Genomic DNA, 20,200 nt, shown 5'->3' on the forward strand with positions numbered 1-20,200 from the left:
GCACGTAACCACAAGGTTTCCACAGCAAGAATTGGGCATTTATTTGTACGTGTTGTAGGAACGTCTGGGTGTATAGTAGAGCCGACAAGGGGACAAGGCTGTGGTGGTTTCTCGGCCACAGCCAGCTACCCTGAGGGAGCGAGTATTTGGACCTGAAGGCTCGGGACCATGGTCACAGGAGACATCAAGCTCAATTGGCATAACATACTACACAAAACATTGTCCCACATCCTACTCTGGTAGGTGATCGAGGTCTTAAAAACTTGCAAGCGGCCATCTAGATACAACGATGGGTCTCTCCTTGTCCAGATTAAAGAAGAATGAAAAAAACCAAAAACGTATGGAAACAATTAGTCCAAGGGATTGGTACACCATGCAATCTGCAGCCTACATAGCTCTGAGACCTGAAGAACTAGATGGTGCCCACCTAACAATGTCAACCACCCAGAGAGGGATCTGTGTAGGAGATCCTGGATAGAGTGGGGGAACAATGTGGAACAAAACTCAAAATCATTAAAAAAAAAAGGACCAGGTTTGCCGGTCTGATGGAGCCTGGTGGAACCAGGTTTGCCGGTCTGATGGAGCCTGGTGGAACCCAAGACTGGCCCCTAACTGCCCCTGTGGCTTCCAACCAAACAAGATAGGCATATGAGCTGAACATTTACGTTAGGCAGATACACTCCTTGGTCAATCATGGGACAACAAAAGGGCAGTGTTTATACAGGGAGACAGCACATGGGGCAGGAGGGAAGGGCACACTACTGCAGGGAGGAAGTGGGAAGAGAGCTGTTACACTGTGGGAATTGCAGTCAATGTCATGAAGCAGAATGTGTATGAACTGCTGGACGGAAAATGAATTTGCTTTGCAAACTTGCACCCAAATCACAATAAAAATTTAAAATAAAAAAAAACAACTGGAGTTTTCAATAAGGGTCAGAAAAATACACCTAGTCTATGTACAGTTTTCTTTCAAAAGCATAAATGTCTGTAGCAGGAAAATGACCATGAACAAAGCTGAACTATTTCTGCATCCCAGGCCCAGAGAAGCAAGCCAACCACTCTGGGAGACACGGTCCCTCCCAGGAGCAATGTTCCCGACACACAGCTTCCACCCTCCAAGTTTCTCAAACTGAATGCTGTGTAAACACCATGGTTGGTGAACGAGGTAGGACCTACTCTACCACCTGAACCCCAGGCAAGGGGGAGATGCCTCCCCTTACAGGTGACCCGCTACAACCAATCAAAGCCACCCATCAGATGCCAGCCCAGTGCTTCTGAAACTGCTGCTGCTGTTGTGACCTTCTGTAAGTCGGTTACTGGTACAGATGCCCACAGCCCCACAGAGACAGGAGCTCACCTGGGAGGGCCCCAGGCCATGGCTGACCACCTCCTCAGGCTCCTGCCTGTTACTGATGCTGTCCTGCTGCTGATGGAGGAGGGTGAGGCCCGCCGCGATGTCGCTGGGCACCAGATCGGTGTCCTGGATGGAAAACCACGAGGGCACATCAGAACACTCAGCAGGACCTGCCAGAGCTGCTGAAAACCCCGTCTCACACACGCGCACATACACACACACGCACATACACACACACGCACATACATGAACAAAGGTACGTGTAAACATTTTCCTTGCAGGCCACCCTCCACCCGTGAACACAGTACTGGGTTTTACTCTCTCCCTTATCCAAGTCCACTGGAGAACGGAATTTGTGATCTGTATTTAAAAATTTCACTCTAAGTGACTTAGTATTTTTAACCTACCTTAAATGTTTGGTAAAGTCAGGAAATCAGTGGTAAATTCCCCATCTTTGTATTAATGGCCAATTTTAGCCCAAATTTATACTCTTGCTTCTCCAGATTCTGCAGATTTTGTTGACAGAGTCCAGGGCAGAGATTCACAAGGCTGGACTTCCGCTCCCAGGGCCCAGCGAGCCTCAAAAGACGTCAGCTTGGCAAAACCAGGGTTAGTCCTCTAGGGCTGCCCCACTGCCTTTTACCCCAGGACAGACAGGGGATGTCAAAAACCCTCAGCTACCCCACGCACCTCTAACCCACTAGAAAGGAACGGGTACCAGCCTCCTTGTGAGCATCTGACGGGAAGTCCAAGCACTCCTTGAAGTTTATTTATCACTCCGATCCCTACATAGGGCTGTGGCTATGGCCCAGTGTTGGGCTCCCGGCCAGCCCCGGGTGGTGCGAAGCCAGGCTGCACCAGAGATGGGGGCAAAGACAAGGCAGGAGCACAGGTGCACAGATGTCACAAGAACTCCTCCACATGCCTCCCTGTCTTCATTCTGAACCCGACAGCACTGGGGTAGAGTGCGTGATGGGAAAAGGCAGAACCACACACTAGGGATGAGGGAAAAACATGAACCCCGGAGCCCTGGCACAGACACACTTCTGCAGTGCAACAATCTAGTCAAACTGTCCCTTAAAAATCCAGTCTCCCGTCATTTCCAACACGACACAGTCACCAAGTAGACTATGGCGAGTACAAAACAATACCACAAAACAATATCATTTCCAACACGACACAGTCACCAAGTAGACTATGGCGAGTACAAAACAATACCAGCTGGATCGAGGAGACAGGGAAAGGCAGCTGGCTCCCAAAATACACAGGTTCCATTACTCGTTCCTCAAGAGCAAAACTGAAGTCTTGACAGAACGAACTAGAAAGGTGGGGACTGAAAACACTCTGTTGCTCCCCGAGTACCAATGCTTGGAGGAGCACCTCCCAATGCGCCCACGCCCCAAGACCCCAAGTCCTTCCAGGTGGCTTTGTGCGAAAAGACGCTGGTCCAAGGACGGCGCACTCATCTTAACACAAGAGGCATTTACTTCCACAGAGAAAGAGACCAAGCCCAACCCTCTGGCTTACTGAAAAGTAGGCTGAGAAAAGCTCTGCCGTACTCGAAAAGGCAACTCGAGTGTGGTCGTCGTCCCCGACGCAGCAGCACAACAGCTTGATCCTGGTCTCCCACACGCTGGTGGCCGCGGTCCTGAGGCCATGGAGCAGCTGGCTGGACTCACGAGTGTCCAGGTGCCCGGGACCAGCAGGGGAATATGGAGCCGTTCTGCCCCCCAGTGGGTCAAAGACGATGATGATGGTAACCACAGTGGCGGCAATGACGATCCAACTGAAAAACAGAGGACGAGGCTTGGTGGCTGTGGGCCCGACCCACAGGGGCCGCAGCCAGGCCCCTCCTCTTGGTGGCTGTGGGCCAGACCCGCAGGGGCCGCAGCCAGGCCCCTCCTCCGGCTTCAGTTTCCTCATGTACGAGGAGGGCGTGGATGTCCTGGAACATGGCTACAGCAAGCAACTCTTCTCTTCCCCAAAGTTCCTCATAAACCCAGGCCCCACAAAAAGCAGAGCCCTAAAAGCAAAGACCCACCAAAGACAAAAGGAGCCGTGGGTCAATGACATGAGACAAAGCATATGTGAACTGCTGTATGGAAAGTGCAACTCACAGCAACCCTATGGCCCAAATCAAAAAAAAAAAAAAAAAAAAAAAAGGAGTCGTGGGGGCACCAGAGTGGGTATCATTTGTTCTCTGTGGCCCCGTGACAACTGCGTGACCCAGGCCCATTCTTGGTGAAGCCAAGAGAATCCTGCTGTATGACAGGACACGCTCGCTGACAGTCCTTTCGTCCACTGTCTGTTTACCAACGGCTCATGATGTGGACGCAATGAGGGCCTGCGAGCGTATGTGCCACTGAGGTGAGCCTCCCGGAAGTGACTGTGCTGACTGGCCCTGTGACCCCGGGAAGACAGGAGTGGAACTGAGTATCCTTATGTAACACGCTACACTCCTAAATCATCAAGACTCTCAGCCTGTAAGACACTAACACCCTCCTGTTCTGGAGCCCGAGTCCCTGTCACAACTCCTGACACACTGCACTGGTTCTCACCCCCCTTGAGTTTTGGTCCCTGTTTCCTGCGAATGGCTTACTTCTTCTAAGAGAAGGACAGGAGTACAAACCAGTGAGAGCCAATAAAGAGGAAAGACAGACTGCTTCTTGTGTACAAAGAAGCCTCTCTATAAACACTCCTGACCGACGCAAAGCATCCGATTTCTAAGTGTCTGAGGAGACCTGAACAGGGTTGAGGTCTTCAGGGAGGTTCGTTTACCAGCATCTCAAACACATCTGTGACGAGATGGGAACCAGAAGACGGAAGGCCTCACCTGACGATGACGGCTGCGATGATGCCGTTCACAACAGTCCTGTCACACGCCACTCCGTCTGCCACCCACGCGGCCCCCAGAGATGCCCAGACCACCTCTGGCAAAAAGAGCGCTAGGCGGAGGTACAGCAGCTTCGCCATAGATTTCCGCGGCCCAGGGTTACAGATGGTTCCTGAAACACAGAAGACGTTCAGACGGGCACATGCCTTCTCAGATGGGGTGAGGTTCTTCTCCACAGAAGATCAGAGCACACATCCGTACGGTACGCACACCCACCCTGACTTCATCCATCACAGCACAAGTCTGTACGGTACGCACACCCACCCTGACTTCATCCATCAGAGCACACGTCTGTATGGTACGCACACCTGCCCTGACTTTATCCATCAGAGCACATGTCCATACAATATACATACCCATTGTGACTCATACCTCTGTGAGAAAGTGGGAGACAGGGAGTGTGGCCATAGGCCCTGGGTTCACTTTTCAACTTCCTAGGGATTAAACACACTTCTGGGTCCAGGGTGACCATATAATCTGTCCAAACTGGGATACTTCTGAAAGTCTAAGGGGGTACTATTCGTAATTATGCTAGGACAACAGGGACAGAACAGAATGGTCCCTGAATCCAGACTCCCAGCCTCCAGAAGTGTGAGGCAATAAATTTCCATTGCTTTAAGTCACACAGTGTGTGTTGTTGCTTTGTTATGGGAGCTGAAGGAAAACAAAACACTAGTAGGCCTCATCTTGACACAGAGATGACATTTTACAGTCATGCTAACAGCTTCTCTCTCTGAAGGGCGGACAGTGGGTGCAGGGATGTATAAAATCACCCCATTCAGAGCCTGCTATTACATAACAATCAAGAGCCCTGCTGGCGCAATGGTTGGAACTCTTGGCTGCTAACCCAAAGTTCGGCAGTTCCAACCCACCAGCTGCTCCGCTGGAGAAAGATTTGGCAGTCTGCTTCCGTAAAGACTCACAACCTTGGAATCCCTTTGGGGCAGTTCTACCCTGTCCCATAGGGTTGCTACGAGTTGGAATCTACTTGATTCAATGGGTTTGGTTTGCAGTTTTTGGACTGCGTAACAATAGCCAATAGGTCCCGGAGAAACAGGAATTAACAAGGGCGTACACTCTCCTTCCTGAAGGGCTTGGATTCTCAGTAAGGAAATGCTGCAATACTGTCAGTTACACTTGGACTTGACATGGCAACCATCAGTAACACACTAGTGAAGAGAACACACAGAGAAGCAAGCAATGGAATTATTGTGCTTATCGGTCCAGAAAAGGAGTAAGATATTAAAGACCAGTAAGCCACTTAACGCCCACAATACATTCCGCGAAACAGGACGTTATGTGATTTGGATGTTGTACCAACACCTTATCATAGTCTGGTCCTGCTTCTTAAGCATCTCGAACAAGCTTCGTGCCTTAGCAGTGCTCAATGTGCCGAGGGAGATTCGCTTCTGTGTTTGGTCCCGCTCGCATTTCAGTTAGCCTTGTAACTTTCAGTGGAGCCAGTCCTTGACAAGCTGAAGGTTTTTTTTCTGTTTCTGAGGATCATCACACGATTGTCGAGTTCAACACACGTAAATCCCCAGCAATAGCATTCACTGATTTTCCACCTCCCTGTAGTTCAGTAAACTTTTGTTTCGCTTCCAAATTGATACTTTCCTTTGCCTCCTGCTGCTGTTATCATGAGCACTGGTTTTGCTGCATTTGGGAGCCCTGATGCACGGTCAGGCCCAGATGCAGACAAGGTGCGCGGGGCCGGCCCACGGTCAGGCCCAGATGCAGACAAGGTGCGCGGGGTCGGCCCACAATCAGGCCCAGAGGTGGCAGGTCAGCATGAGCACCCGAGGGTGCTCTTACAGAAATCTCCAGGGTGAGCCTTCTCCCGTGGACCCACCCGCACGGCAGGAACAGCCGCCTATCATCTGGGATGCTGTCAATCACTCATGGCTGTCACCAAGGCAACAGCAATTGTTCTCCCTACTGAGTACTATTTCTGCCCAAGCAGAAGAGGAGAGGCATGTACCCAAACATCAACCTTGGGGACAGAGGCCACGGGATTCTATATGTTCCAAGGAGTCCTATGACTGCGGTGTTTGTTTTCTGTACCAGCCAAAAGCTAAACAAAGCCTTTTAGCTCAAATGACAGGTTAATTATCGAGATGACTTATGAAACAAAAAGCAGCTCCGGTGGCATGGTGGTTAACGTATGCCACCACTAACAAAAAGGTCAGTTGTTCAAAACCACCAGCTGCTCCGTGGGAGAAAGATATGACAGTCCACTTCCGTAAAGACTGACAGCCTTGGAAACCCTAGCTTCTTCTCTGTCCTCCAGGGGTGCTGTGAGTTGGGATTGACTCAATGGCAGTAGGCTTGGTTTCCGGGTTTTATGAAACAAAAGGGGTAAGTTTCCTATGAATCAAGAACAGATCTGCCACTGTGGCCAGCAGTTACTTAAAAAGAGATCTACACTTAACTGTTAACAGAGAAACCATACACACACTGATGTTGAGAAGGAAACACACATAAACGGTAAAATGTTCCAAGGGTAGGTGCAAAGGAAACAGGAAGCCTGCCCCCTGCCCCTGGGGGTCCTCGTCCTCCTCTTCCCTTCCCTGAAGTAAACCAGTTATTCTTACCGCCTGCGCAGGATACTCTGGAGTATACAACAAAACACCTACAGCCTTAAGAAAAACTCACAAACCAGATACAATGTCCCACCCCCAGCACCTCGGCATCATCCCTTACCTGTTATCAAGCATTTTCTCCTCCTTTGCAACAGTGACACAGGAGACCGTCACACCCAACCTGCGGCCTACTGACAGGCACCTAAGTCTCTCCCAGCCTTTGTTTTCATAAACAATACTGCAGTGACTAATCCTACCAGTACTTCTTTGTTCATATGCCAATATATACAAAAACGGATATGCATATGCATGCATGTACACACACATACACACATACACACACAAAAACTGGCCTCCAAAGAGATTAAACCAATTTATACTCCCACCAAAAAAATGAGATGCCCTTCCTCACCAACTCAGTGTACAAGTGAGCTTTTCTTATTGGGACCATCTCTGAATACTGTTTCCACATCAAAAAGCTGTCTACGGTTTCTTTCCGTGAGTTGCCTGTTCATGTTGTCTGCCCATGTTGCTATTGACTACTGGTCTTTTTCTTGTTGCGGTTGGCTGTCAGTGTGTCCATTCTGACTGTTGGTGACCGCAAGTGTGCAAAGCAAAACTGTCTGCAGAGTTTCCAAGGCTGTGACCTTTCAGAGCAGATCGCCCATCTTCCAAGGAGCCTATGGGTGTGTGCAAACTGCCAACCTCGTGGCTAGTTGTTGGTATCGAGTGCCATCGAGTTGATTTTTGACTCACAGCGACCCTGTGACAGAGCAGAACCACTCCACAGGGCTTTGATGGCTGCCATCTTTGCAGGAGCAGATCGCCAGGGCTGTCCCCTGAGTGCTTAACCATGTGGCACTCAGGGACTGCGGTTTATCTGTAAAAGCCCTTACATATTAAGGCAAGTGAGTTTTTGTCTCCTGTGTATCACAAACATTTTCCCCATTTGCCTTTTTTTAAAGAAAACTCTCCTCATGGTATTCACAATGCTTTTCATAAGGCACAGGCTTCGTAATCATCGGCAACAAACCAACAACCAAGCCAACATGTTTTATAAAACATTGCTTTCAAGTTAGTTGGGCTATCTCTGGCACAGCCAACAGAAAATTCAACTCAGACTGGTTCAGAAACAGTCAGGACATGGACCAGCTGGAGGGACAGGAAGTTCAGGGGCAGGCTAGGTATCAGGCCGCCCTGTCCAGGAGCCCCAACTCGGTCTCCTGGGATTCTGACAGCTAGCTCTGCCCTCCCTGCACTCAGCCTGGGCTCTGACCGGAGCTACGGCAGCAGCATCCAGAGGGAAGACCATACGCTGCTTCTGGATGTTCCCCAGAGGAGCCAGGGAAGACTTTTCTAGAACCTCCCAGCAAACTCTCCCTGAGTTTCATTGGCCCCAGCCAGGTCCCACGTGCACTTCTGAACACTGGGATCATGCCTGGAACTGCACACAGGACCCACGTTTCTGGCACACTCTTGGCGTGTGCAGACTGGAGGGGCGTCCTGAACTGATGGGCAGCTGCAGAGGCAACCTGCAACATCCCTGGATCTGCAAATGTTTTCTGAGCTCTGCGCACGCGGGTGTGACATGCATGTGACAGTGCAGGCATCATGCCAGTGCAGAGGAGGAGGAGCTGAGTGAACACAGCGCCTGTCACGCAGCTCTGACTGTACTCCTGTGGTGCAGTCAATGACCTGGATGGCTTTTCTAGCCAGGGCCCTTGTAATCCCCACCAGATTACTGGGTGGGACCATGCAAAGAAGCTGTGTGGAACTCTAAGGTGCACATTGGTTAGTTTTGCCTGCCAGGCTTAGAATGAGCCCTGCTACGGGCAGAGGGGGGATCTCACTGTCATCAAGAGGGAAGAACTGGAATTGGAGAGGAGCATGTCCTTGGATCCGAGATCCCTATGCTGGACCTCTGTGGCAAAGAGAGGCCCAGCTGAGAGATAGCGCAGGGGAACCAAGAGCCGCGAGACAGAGCGGTGGGCTTTCCAGCCCACAAAGTGAGAAAGCTGGGTGCCCTTGGGCAGGAGCCCTGCTAACGGAGTGGGGAGCACCTAGTTGCACCTATCAGCAGAGCTAAAAGAGCTCTGTAACACTTGCCAGGGCAGGGCAGAGGCCGGGCAAGAGGCCAAGGCCAGAGAGGCGTGCCTGAGGGCACAGCAGAGGGGAAATGGTCCTGATGGGAGAACTGCATCCTGAGCACGTTCCTGAACCTGATGTAACCTGCTACTCCCCTAACACTAACAACTCTAACTCACTACCGTCGAGTCGGTCCCCACTCATACCCACCCCTCGTGCATTTCTGAGGCAGTATGTCTATGGAAGCAGACTGCCCAGTCTTCCTTCTGAGGAGTGGCTAGTGGGTTCGAACAGCTAGCCTTGTGGTTAGCAGTCAAACGCCTCAGGCACTACGCCATCAGCGCTCCTCTTTCCCTAATAAACCCCCATAATCATGAGCATTGTCTGTGAGTTCTATGTGACCACTGCAACGAATTATTGAACCCACCAGAGAAGCAGTGAGTGCTGTGGGAGAGAGGGTTGTGTCAGAGTTGGTAAAAAGGCTGGAGGGGGGCGGCATGTCTGGCCTCGTAGGAACCAGCCTCGGGCTGTTGATGGTGATGCCATCTTCTTGTGAAGTTACAGGAGGTCTGAAGACGCCGCCTCCGTGCCTTTTTTGCAGCTCCAATACCACCAAAAACATCTGAAGAAACCAGGAGTTGACACCTACTTCTCAGTTTGAATCTATCACCACAGTGGTCTAAGCAGAAGGTGAGAAGCCCTGGCGGCACAGTGGTTAAGTGTTCAGCTGCTAACCGAAAGGTTGGCAGTTCAAACCCACCCACTGCTCTGTGGGAGAAAGATGTAGCAGTCTGCTTCCATAAAGACTGACAGCCTTGGAAACTCTTTGGGGCACTTCTACTCTGTCCTATAGGGTCATTAAGAGTTGAAATCGACTCCACAGCAATGGGTGTGGGTTATTTTAAACAGAAGGTGAGGTGAACAAAAAGGTAAGTAAATTATCTAACACTTGATCTGAAACGACACTGGATTCAAACCTTACCTTTCAGAAATCCTGTCGTCACTGGAAAACACCAGGGGCCCCAAGCTCCATGTGCACATCAAGAACCTGCCGCCCCCTCAGCATCCGGCATGAATGGCAACGCAGATGCAGCCGACACAGACCACAGAACCAGGCCTGCTTCGATCCAGCCCCATGGCCTCATGCTTAGGAGCGGTTCTCAAACACAGTAGAGCCCTGCTTCCCAGACATTGCTAAGGCACATGCCATTTCTCGGTCACCCCCAAAACCCTAAGCTCTTTTTCTCACAAGAACACTTTACCAAGGACTTCTCTCCCCTCAATATTTCTCCCTGTGAAGTATGACTAGAAGTTTCAGGCCATCATTCTAAAAGCTCAAGATCTCGATTCCACCACCCTGCCTAGCTGCAACCTCCTTCCAGTTTTATCGTCATCATTTATAATCTGATGGGCACGCCCCCCCATCCCCATTCAGGCAGTGACAAAACACTAAAACTGAAATGCAACACTTGGGTGTGGTTGAGAGGCAGGCCGACTTCCAATGTCTTCAGAGATATTCTCAGGTAAGTGACTATGCCGAAAACTGTCACACACACACAGGAAAAAAAAATACAATCGGTAAGAACAGCTGTGACTCTTACAACTTAATAACAAAACGGCAGATAACCCGATTCAAAATTGGGCAAAGGGCCGGAACAGCCATTCCTCTGTAGAGGGATCTCGGACCCACGGCAAAGGCGCTCACTATGACTCACCATCTGGGAAACGCACACCCAACCACAATGTGATGACCAAACCACAATGCGATGACCAACTCAAGCCCCAAACCAGAGCCTGAGCCACTGCCAAGCCAGAGCAACCCCCACAGGGTTTCCAAGGCTGTAAACCTTTATGGAAAGAGACCTCCTCACCTTCCTCCTGCAGGGTTGCTGCTGGGTTCAAACCTCTGACAGTTTTGATTAGAAGTCGAATGTCTAACCACTACATCACTAGAACTCACACCCAAGAGAACGGCTGTGACCAAAAAGTTAGGGAGCAAGTGTTTGAGAGGATGTGGAGAAACTAGAAGCCTTATATTCTCCTGGTGGGAATGTAAAATGCTGCAACTGCTTTGGAAGCAGTCTGGCAGTTTCTCAAAATATTAAACACAAAATTACCACATGACCCAGCAATTCCACTCCTAGATAGGTAAGTAAGAGAAATGAAAACATGTCCACATAAAAACTCACACACAAACATTCATAGCAGTGTTATTCACAATAGCAAAAAGTAGAAACAACCCAAATGTCCACCAGCTGATGAATGGATAAATAAATTGTGGTCTCTCCATAAAATGGAGTATTAATTCAGTCAAAATAAGGAATGAAGGCCTGATAGATACTACAATTTGGATAAACCCTGAAAACTTACAGCATTATTCCATTTATATGATTCCGTGGTTCAAACCTATCAGCTGCTCCAAGGAAGGGCATCAGGGTAATCTACTTCCATGAAGATTTACCAACTTGGAAACCCAAAGTGGGTCGCTATGAGTCAGAATCAACTCAATGGCAGTGGGTTTGTTTTTGGTTTCACAGGAAGAAGGAGCTCTGGTGGCGTAGTGCCTAAGGCACTTGACTGCTAACCAGAAGGCTGGCAGTTCAAACCTACCAGCTACTCCTCAGAAAGAAGACTGGGCAATCAACTTCCATAAAGATACCACCTCAGAAACCCAAAGAGGGGTCGCTATGAGTCGGGATCAACTTGACGGCAACACGTTTGGCTTTTTGGTTTGATATAGAGAAGAAATTATGCTAGTGGTTCCCGAGGGCTGAGGGAATTAGGGGGAAATGGGGAGTGACTGACTGCTCATAGGTACGGGATTTCTTTCTGGGGTGATGAAAATGTTCTAAAATCGATCGTGGTGATGGTTGCACCACTTGGTGACTATACTGAAAACTTCTAAATTATACACTCTAAATGGGCAGGTGGTGTGGCATGCAAATTAGATCAAAATAAAGCAGTTACAATGAAGAAGCCTGGGTGTAAAACAGAAAAAACTTCTCTCCACCTTTCATGCTGACACACACGATGGCGGACACGGCACATATAATAACCGCCAGGAGCACGATGAGGACCACCAAGTAGCTGCTGAGCAGGGCTCCACCGGCACAGTCCAGCTTCTCCCTGTGCTTGAGGTACAAAGCCAGAATGCCGACCCACCTGCCAAGAAAGAGAGGGGGTGTCAGACACGGGGTCCTCAGAGCTGCTTTGGCAGACACAACGCACGATATGAAAGCAGGCAGTATTCCCAAACCAAGGCACGGCTCACTCAGGAATATAATTTACACCTAGAACACATTCACTATCCTGAAAGAACGGGAGGAAAACATGGACCAGAACGCAAATTCCTAAAAAGTCCAAACTTCCTGGACAGTGGAGACTTAAGGATGCTCTGAGACTACGACCCTGGGATGGATATTCCATAAACCCTGAACCAAAACTCGCTTGAGGTAACCTTTTAGCGAAATGATAGACTGGCACACAAAATATAGGATATCACCTGTAAGCATGGGGTTCTATCAAAAAACCATCTGTGGGAGACCCAAAGGTTAACAAGTACTCTAAAGCAAAGATGGGGGCAGGGGCAGGGATGGAAATGCAACAACCAAAAGGGAATTAGAGAAAATGCTGACACATTGTGGAAAAAACACGTAATTAATATTGCTGAAGAATTTGCATTAAAAAAAAACTAACAAGGAGCTCTGGTGGCACAGTGTCTTAAGGCATCTGACTGCTAACCAGAAGGTTGGCAGTTCAAATCCACAAGCCTCTCTACAATTTGCACAGAAATTGTCAAATGGGAGCCCAATTTGCTGTGTAAACATTCACCAGGCACACAATCAAACATCATTCAAAAAAAGAAAAACAAACACCTACTAAGCCAACTAAAGAGTATGTCTGCTTTTTTAAGTCTTACCATTCATTCCATAACAAAACAAAACAACTCACTGCCATTGAGTGGACTCCGACTCATAGCGACCCCTCCTTGGGTTTCCAAGGCAGTATCACTACAGAAGTAGATTGCCCAACCTTCCCTCGGAGGAGTGGCTGGTGGGTTTGAACCGCCAGCCTGTCTGGTTAGCAGTCACAAGCCTTGGGCACTAAGCCACCAGAGTTCCTGTGCTTACATAATAACCTCTCATGCCTGCTTTAACACACGAGAGGCATTTAAAACCCAATGCAAGCAAATATGACACTAGCCCATCATGACTCAGAAATACTCAAGTGGTAAGCCACCAAACAATACGCATGCTAAAACATTAAGGAGAGAATTTTTACTTCTGTGTCATAGATACCTCAGAGGACAGGAAGCAAGCTATGCATAGATGTTGCCTGGTGAACACCAATCAAATGGAAAGGACAAACCCCGGGGACCTGAATACATTTTGTCATTCAGTGCAGAACAATGGGAGCCAGCACCCAACTATGAGAGTGACAAACAGCTCATCGGTCACTAGGTGTTCAGGCAGCAGGCACAGCCCCTCTTGGCCCAGCAGTGGAATGGGCCTACATCACTCTCATGCTTTTGTCAGTTTTGTGATAACATCATGACTCTGTGTCCAGAAATAACAATGGGGAAGTAGCCTCAGGAGGGCCTGGCCCTGAGAACTGTAAAGCCCCTCAGAAGCAGTTCACAACATTTCCTGTTTTTATCTCCTGTCCCCTAAGAATCTACTTTGTTGCTGAAATTATACACAGCAGAACATACACCAATTCAACAAATTCTACGTACACAATTCAGTGGCACTGATTACGGCCTTTGAGTTGCACAACAATTTTCACTTTCCTTTTCCACACTGCTCCTCCCCCATCAACATACATTCGCTGCCCCCTAAGCTTCCGACCTGACCTTTCCAGTTGGTGCTGTTAATCTGATCCCATACAGACCATTTCAGAAACGACTCAGGGTAGTTCCTGGCTCAGAGCAACTTCTTGGCTGTGCCTACAGGCAGGCTTCTCCCTGGCCCTTGGCCTGTGAGCCCCTTGGGCCAGCCTGCTCAAGCAAGTGTTCCAAAGCTCTGTAGCTTGCCAATAAGGGCCCAGAGGCAGCTTACTCCACCAGCAAGCCTCCTGCCCAGAGGCCCTCAGTTCTCCAGCTCCACGGCTTAGCATGCCCACCGCCCTTGCTCTGTGGACCAGGAAGCACGCTGTGCGTCTCACGCAGGCCTTCTGGTCCTACTGCCTCTGCTACTGTTACTTCTCCCCCACAGCTTCTCACTGTCTTGTGCCATCTCCAGGGTTACCAGCTCTGTCTCTTGGGTCTAGGATTCTCAACAAAGGGACCCTGGGTCCAAAGGACACACCCCACGCCTAGGCCCTCTTCTTGGTGGTAGTGTGGTCTCCCCCGTCCACCTCTAGGACGATTCATCTTAAGCCTAGTGGGATGGTGAAACTGACCAATCCTCATAAGAGTTCTATACACCGTATTAGCATGGTCCCAATCCCACAAGGGTGCCACACACCTTATCTGCATTATTAATGTGTTATCCAAGCCCCTTGGTGGGCCACAAGCACCTCATTTCCACAGTCTCACCTAGTCATTAGGTGGGAGTTATAAGACCATGGCAAGAAAGGCCATACAAAAATGCTCCATCACACTGCACTATTGCTTTGTTTAAAGAACACTTGAGAGGATACTTTTTGTTCAAGGTTTAAAGTTCCAGGGGTTCATCCAGCCTCCACGGCTCTAGAAAATCTGGAGTCCATGAGAATTTGAAATTCTGTTCTGCATTTCCCCCCTCTTGACCAGGATTCTTCCACAGGCTCTCTAATCAAAATATTCAGTCACTGTATATTCTCAACAACAAAATAAATAAAATTTTTATGTATATATTCTTTCTTTCCCAGATTCTATGGGAACAGACTTTATGCTCCAAATGCTACTTCCCATAATCCCAAAGGGTGCTGCTACTCTGAAAGGGAATCCACACATTCAAAGGCAAAGTATATTCCAAGCCTGTCTGCTTCTGGAATGAGCTCCACTGAATGGGTTGTATTTCAAAGCTTTTTTACTATTATTATCACTTTTTTTTAATTGTGATTTGGGTGAAGATTTATGGAGCAAATCAGTTATCTATTCAACACTTAATACACATTGTTTGGTACAATCAATGCAATCCCCACAATGTAACAGCACTCGCCCCACTTCCTCGCTGTGGTTCCTGGTTTCCCTTCGTCCTTCTCTCCTATCCCTTCCTGCCTTCTGGGCTTTATCCCTGGGCAAACGCTGCCCTTTGGATCTAGTCTGGTCGGCGGTTCTGAGGAGTGGGTTCCTCCCTGCTGTTCCTGTTCACTTTGTTGTTGTTGTTATGTGCCGTCGAGTCGGCCCCGACTCACAGCGACCCCTCCTTGGGTTTCCGAGGCAGTATCACTACGGAAGTAGGATTGCCCAACCTTCCTTCCGGAGTGGCTGGTGGGTTTGAACCGCCAGCCGTCTGGTTAGCAGGCAAGTGTCTTAGCCACTATGCTACCAGAGCCTTTCTATTGTTGGGCTGAAAGTTGAACGACGGGGGTGAGTTCAGTTCCAGGCTTCCACGGTAACTAAGGGCCATATTCTCGGGGGGGGGGGGTCCCAGCTTTCATTTTACAGAGTCAAGATGCTGTCCTATGCAAAGTGACTGCCTGAGTGGCTGCCTTGGTTCCTAACCCAAACCTCGGCTCCGACTTGAAGAGAGATCCTGAGGCCATCCTCTGGTTGGCCATGGAGTCCTCGCTGCCTCCAGGGCCAGGTCTCGGGGCCACACACCCCAGGAGCGCGGACGCCCGGGCACGGCCTACCGTCTCGGGGCCTCAGTTTCCCATCTGTGCAATGGGGGTGGTCACAGAACCCACTGTGTGTGATCCTGCGGACCGGATTAAGAGCACGCACGGCCAGCGCCGGGCACCGCGCCGGGCAGTCGGTCAGCGCTCGGCAGGCTGGCACCCTCCCCGCCCCTCACGCCCTCTTCGCCCAGAGCCAGTCCCCTACCCTTACCACAGCACTCGCAGGAACAGCTCGAAGAACCCTGGGAAGACCAGGTCGTCACTGGCGATGGCCCAGCGTCGGCCAAAGAGCACCAACCCAGGCATGGCGAAGGCCCTGCCGCCCGGCCTCAGGTCCGCCCGCCGCGCACTTCACGCCCTAATGCCGGGTGCGCTCCGGTGCGCCGTCAACCTAACCTCGGCTCCGCTCATGCGCATCCGAAGGCGGGGTCCAGCACATGCTCACTTTGAGGCAGGGACCGGCGCATGCTCAGTCCCAGGCAGAGGAGGGCTCGCGCGCGCTGCGCCTTGTGCAGCCAGCCGGCTACTGGAGCACTGTGCGCCTGCGCAGATTCGCTGACTCGGAGGGACTTGCAGGCTTGAGTTGGAACGTCTGTTCGATTATTATTTCCATTTCATAGATAAGGACTCTCCAGGCTCGGGTCTGTGAGACTCCGGAGCCGGTGATGAGGTTGTCGCCCTCTCCACCCCTAACTGTACCTGGAGCACCTTTCCAGTGCACCCGCGCTCTAGCTCAGGGAGTGAAACTCCAGCCGACAGCTGCGGCGGGAGTAGGGGGCCGGGCAATGAATGGCCTGAGGGACCCTGTGCTCTCCGGAGCAGAAGGGCATCGTCAGTGCGGGGAGTCTACCTCAATCCTGCTCAGGTCTGATTTAGAGGTTAAATTCTGAAAGTACTTGGGGTTGTGTGGGAGCCCTAACTCCGTTTTGAGGCTTGACTGCCATTTGGGTTCTTTCTGATCATAAACCGGCATTACACAGACAAGTTCCGGGACAAACCTCGGGAGGGGCGGTCTGCCTCCAGGAAGAGTGATTGAAAATAGATTATAGTCCCTCGGAACCTGCCTGCGACTGTCCTTTTCCTACTTAAATTAAGGTTGTTGTTATGTTGTTATGTGCCATCGAGTCGGCCCCGACTCATAGCAACCCCTCCTTGGGTTTCCGTGGTAGTATCACTACGGAAGTAGGATTGCCCAACCTTCCTTCCGAGGAGTCTTGGAATTGTTTGGCAGCCACCTTGTGACTACGAGGCTGCATGGTCAGGCGTCACAGACTATCTGGACCACCACCGAGCCAGGTAGTCAAGGCCCAGAACCAACCTGTAACCCTTTACTAGCTTCAAATCCCAATCATGGTCTATTCCTTGCTTCTGTAGTCCCACCTGCAACAGGTTCTGTCTACCACCAATCGTAACTTTGTGATAATTCCCCTTTTTTAAGACAATCATTTCTAATTACCCACATGGCCATGACTCAGCCGACTCCAGTCAGCTTTCTCATGTTGATGGTTTCCCTCATCCAGGCTGATTGTCTTTGTTTTGTACAAGGCTTAGTAAGTGTCTCTACTGAACCTGTTTGAATCTGGGGTCTCTTTTCCCCTATTACAGGTCTGAGCCCTCTTCCTCTTGTGCCTGGAGGGTCTCCCTCCTGCCCGGGCCTCCCCACAATGCATGCCCCACACAGCAGCCGAGGTGACCTGCTTGAATGTCTGTTTAGGATCGTGCAAGCTAACGTTTGCAGATAAAATAGAATACGACCTCTTGCAGGGGCCTTTCCCTGGAAACCACACACCAAAGGTTTGGGAGTGCTGTCGACCTGTCCCTCCGCAAGATTACAACACTCTGCGTGGGTTACAGCACTGTCCCTTGTCACCACACTACCTGACACCTCCTTTTTCCCCTGGAACGCAGCAAGATCGGTCTCTCCTGCCTTTTACATCCAGTTACCTCTGCGAGGAGGAGCTCTGGTGGGAAGGAAGGTTGGGCAAGCTACTTCCATCGAGATAATGAAACCACCTCAGAAATCCAAGGAGAGGTCACTAGAAGTCAGGTCCACAACCACTGTTTTACGTTTTACCTCTGCGAGGAATCCACTGCCTGTAGGTAGTCATTCTCACTTCATTCTGGCCTCAGCTCAAGGGTCAGTGCTTCAGAGACCTTCCTTGACCACCTTAGCTAAGTTAAGCTCATCTCTACCCTGAAATCTTACCCTCTTGAAGAGCCTTGAAGGAGCTTCAGACTTGGGAAACTCTGACACTTGTTTATTCAGTGAGTGCCTATAATGTGCCCTGTTATGGGCCTACCAGCACCTGTTGCTGTCCAGTTGTTTCTGTCTCATGGTGACCCCACGTGACCAAACAGAATGCTGCACAGACTTTCAAGGCTGTGACTTTGGGAAGCAGGTTGGCAGGTCTTACAGACTGCCTCTGAGTGGGTTTGAACTGCCAACCTTTCAGTTCGCAGCCAACACTTAAGTTTGTGCCACCCAGGGACTCTTAGTACATGCGTGTTGTTAGGTGCAGTCCATTTGGATTCATGGTGATCCCGTGTGACAGAGAACTGCCCCGTAGTTTTTCTAGGCTGTCATCTTTACAGGAGCAGAGTGCCCGATCTTTCTCCCACGGCGTGGCTGGGCAGGCTGGAACCACCAACCGTTTGGATAGCAGCTAAGCACTGAACCGTTGGACTACCAGGGTTCCTTGGTATGTGCGTAGCAGGGAACAAGATGGACAAGGACCCCACCCTTATGAAACTCAGAGGGGGAGAAGGGGAACAGGTAGTCACCAAGCTCGTGGTATGTCAGGGAGTAACTAAGTGCTATGAAGAAAAGTAAAGCAAAGGAAGGGAATAAAGTCTGTCACTGTTTTGGTGACAGGCAGTCAGGTGTAGTGAGGTGTTTGCTGGAAGTCTCACTTTTAGTGTGCCCAAACTAAAACTAGAACAGAGGATGGCATTCTAGTAGCCACACTAGGCGAAGCCCCACATTGGGCCACTAGGGGGCGAAAGCATGCAGAGAAAAATCACACTGAGCCTCTAAGCCAATCAGGGCTCCTCAGACCGCAGGTGGGTGGTTTTTGGAAGGTACTTGGGACTCAATTTTCCACAGTGCCTAAGGCATTTGACTGCCAACCAGAAGGCTGGCGGTTCAAACCCAGCAGCCACTCCTCAGAAGGTTGGGCAATCTACTTCCATAGAGATACTGCCTCGGAAACCCAAGGGGTCGCTATGAGTCGGAAATGACTTGCCAGCAGTGAGTTTGGTAGTTTTTTGGTTATTATAAAGACTAAAGGAGCTCTAGTGGGGCAGTGCCTAAGGCATCTGACTGCTAACTAGAAGGCTGGTGGTTCAAACCCACCATTCGCTCTGTGGAAGGATGATGGGGCAATCTATTTCCGTAAAGATTTACTGCCTCAGAAACACAATGGGCTATGAGTTGGAAATGGCTCAATGCCAATAAGTTTTTTTTTTTTTTTTTAAATTATAAAGATTAAGGAGCTCTGATGGTAGTGGATAAGGCATTTGGCTGCTAACCAGGTTGGCAGTTCAAGCCCCCAGCCACTATAAGCAAGGAAGATGAAAGATTTACCGCCTCAGAAACCCAATGGGGTCACCGAGTTGGAATCGACTCGATAGCAGTGGGTTTGGTTTATTATTATTATAAAGATTAGCACTCTGGTGGCGGTGTGGTTGAGGCATCTGGCAGCTAACCAAAAGGTCAGCAATTCAAACCAACCAGCTGCTCCACAGGAGAAAGAGGAGGCAGTTTGCTTACGGACAGCCTTGGAAACCCTCTGGGGCAGTTCTACTCTCCCGTAGGGCTGCTCCAAGTTGAAACTGACTCAGTGGCAATGGGTTTGGATTAGTCCTCTCATAAGGAGCCCTGGTGATACAAACAGTAAGCACTCAGCTGCTAACTGAAAGGTTGGCAGTTTGAATCCACCTGGCTGCCCCATGGGGCACTACATCATGGGAGATCTGCTCCCACAATGTATTAACACTATGGGGTAGTTGTACTGTCCCATGGGGTCACGATGAATCAGAACTGACTCCAGGGCACCCAACACTTCTCTCACAGGAGCCCCTGGGTGATGCAAACCCAGGCTCAAGTGCTAACCTAAAGACTGGCGGTTCAAGTCCACCCCAGGGCACCTAGGAAGGCCCAGCGATGTACTTTATAGAGCACAGTTCTACTGTGCCATACATGGGGTCACCGTGGCTGGAGTTCACCAAAGGCAACCGGTTTGAATTCTTGTGCTGAGAAGGGTTCTGAACCTTCTGAGGCTGCTTTATTTCTCTCACACTTTCATTAAAAAAAAAAAAAAAATCACACAAACAAAGAACACCTCAATAAAAAGTCTTAGTTACCTGATAACCTTTATTGTGGAAGTAAAAGTAACTTTGAAAACAGTGCTTCATAAACCATGCCACACAAGGCCGTTGTTTCCAACGTGGGCAAGGACGCAGCTCCAGCCCCCACACCCCAACTCAGATGCCTGAATGAAATGCCATCCTGGTTGACCATAA

At 49.9% G+C, this 20,200-nt stretch overlaps 1 protein-coding gene across 1 annotated transcript in view; it reads right to left on the bottom strand.

Annotated features, from left to right (window-relative positions):
• DAGLB (diacylglycerol lipase beta) overlaps nucleotides 1-15,985 on the bottom strand; it is a 31,546-nt gene extending 15,561 nt beyond the window's left edge. The window contains exons 1-5 of the mRNA XM_042781035.1: nucleotides 15,891-15,985; nucleotides 11,925-12,076; nucleotides 4,188-4,359; nucleotides 2,882-3,140; nucleotides 1,350-1,480 (exon numbers count right to left, since the gene is read on the bottom strand). Of these exons, the coding sequence (XP_042636969.1) occupies nucleotides 1,350-1,480; nucleotides 2,882-3,140; nucleotides 4,188-4,359; nucleotides 11,925-12,076; nucleotides 15,891-15,985 (809 nt within the window). The remainder of the gene's footprint in view (nucleotides 1-1,349; nucleotides 1,481-2,881; nucleotides 3,141-4,187; nucleotides 4,360-11,924; nucleotides 12,077-15,890) is intronic.
• Nucleotides 15,986-20,200: the final 4,215 nt, after the last annotated feature.

Source organism: Orycteropus afer, unplaced genomic scaffold (assembly GCF_000298275.1).
Source record: "Orycteropus afer afer isolate SDZICR_OR568_19922 unplaced genomic scaffold, OryAfe1.0 scaffold00006, whole genome shotgun sequence".
NCBI lineage: Eukaryota > Metazoa > Chordata > Mammalia > Tubulidentata > Orycteropodidae > Orycteropus > Orycteropus afer.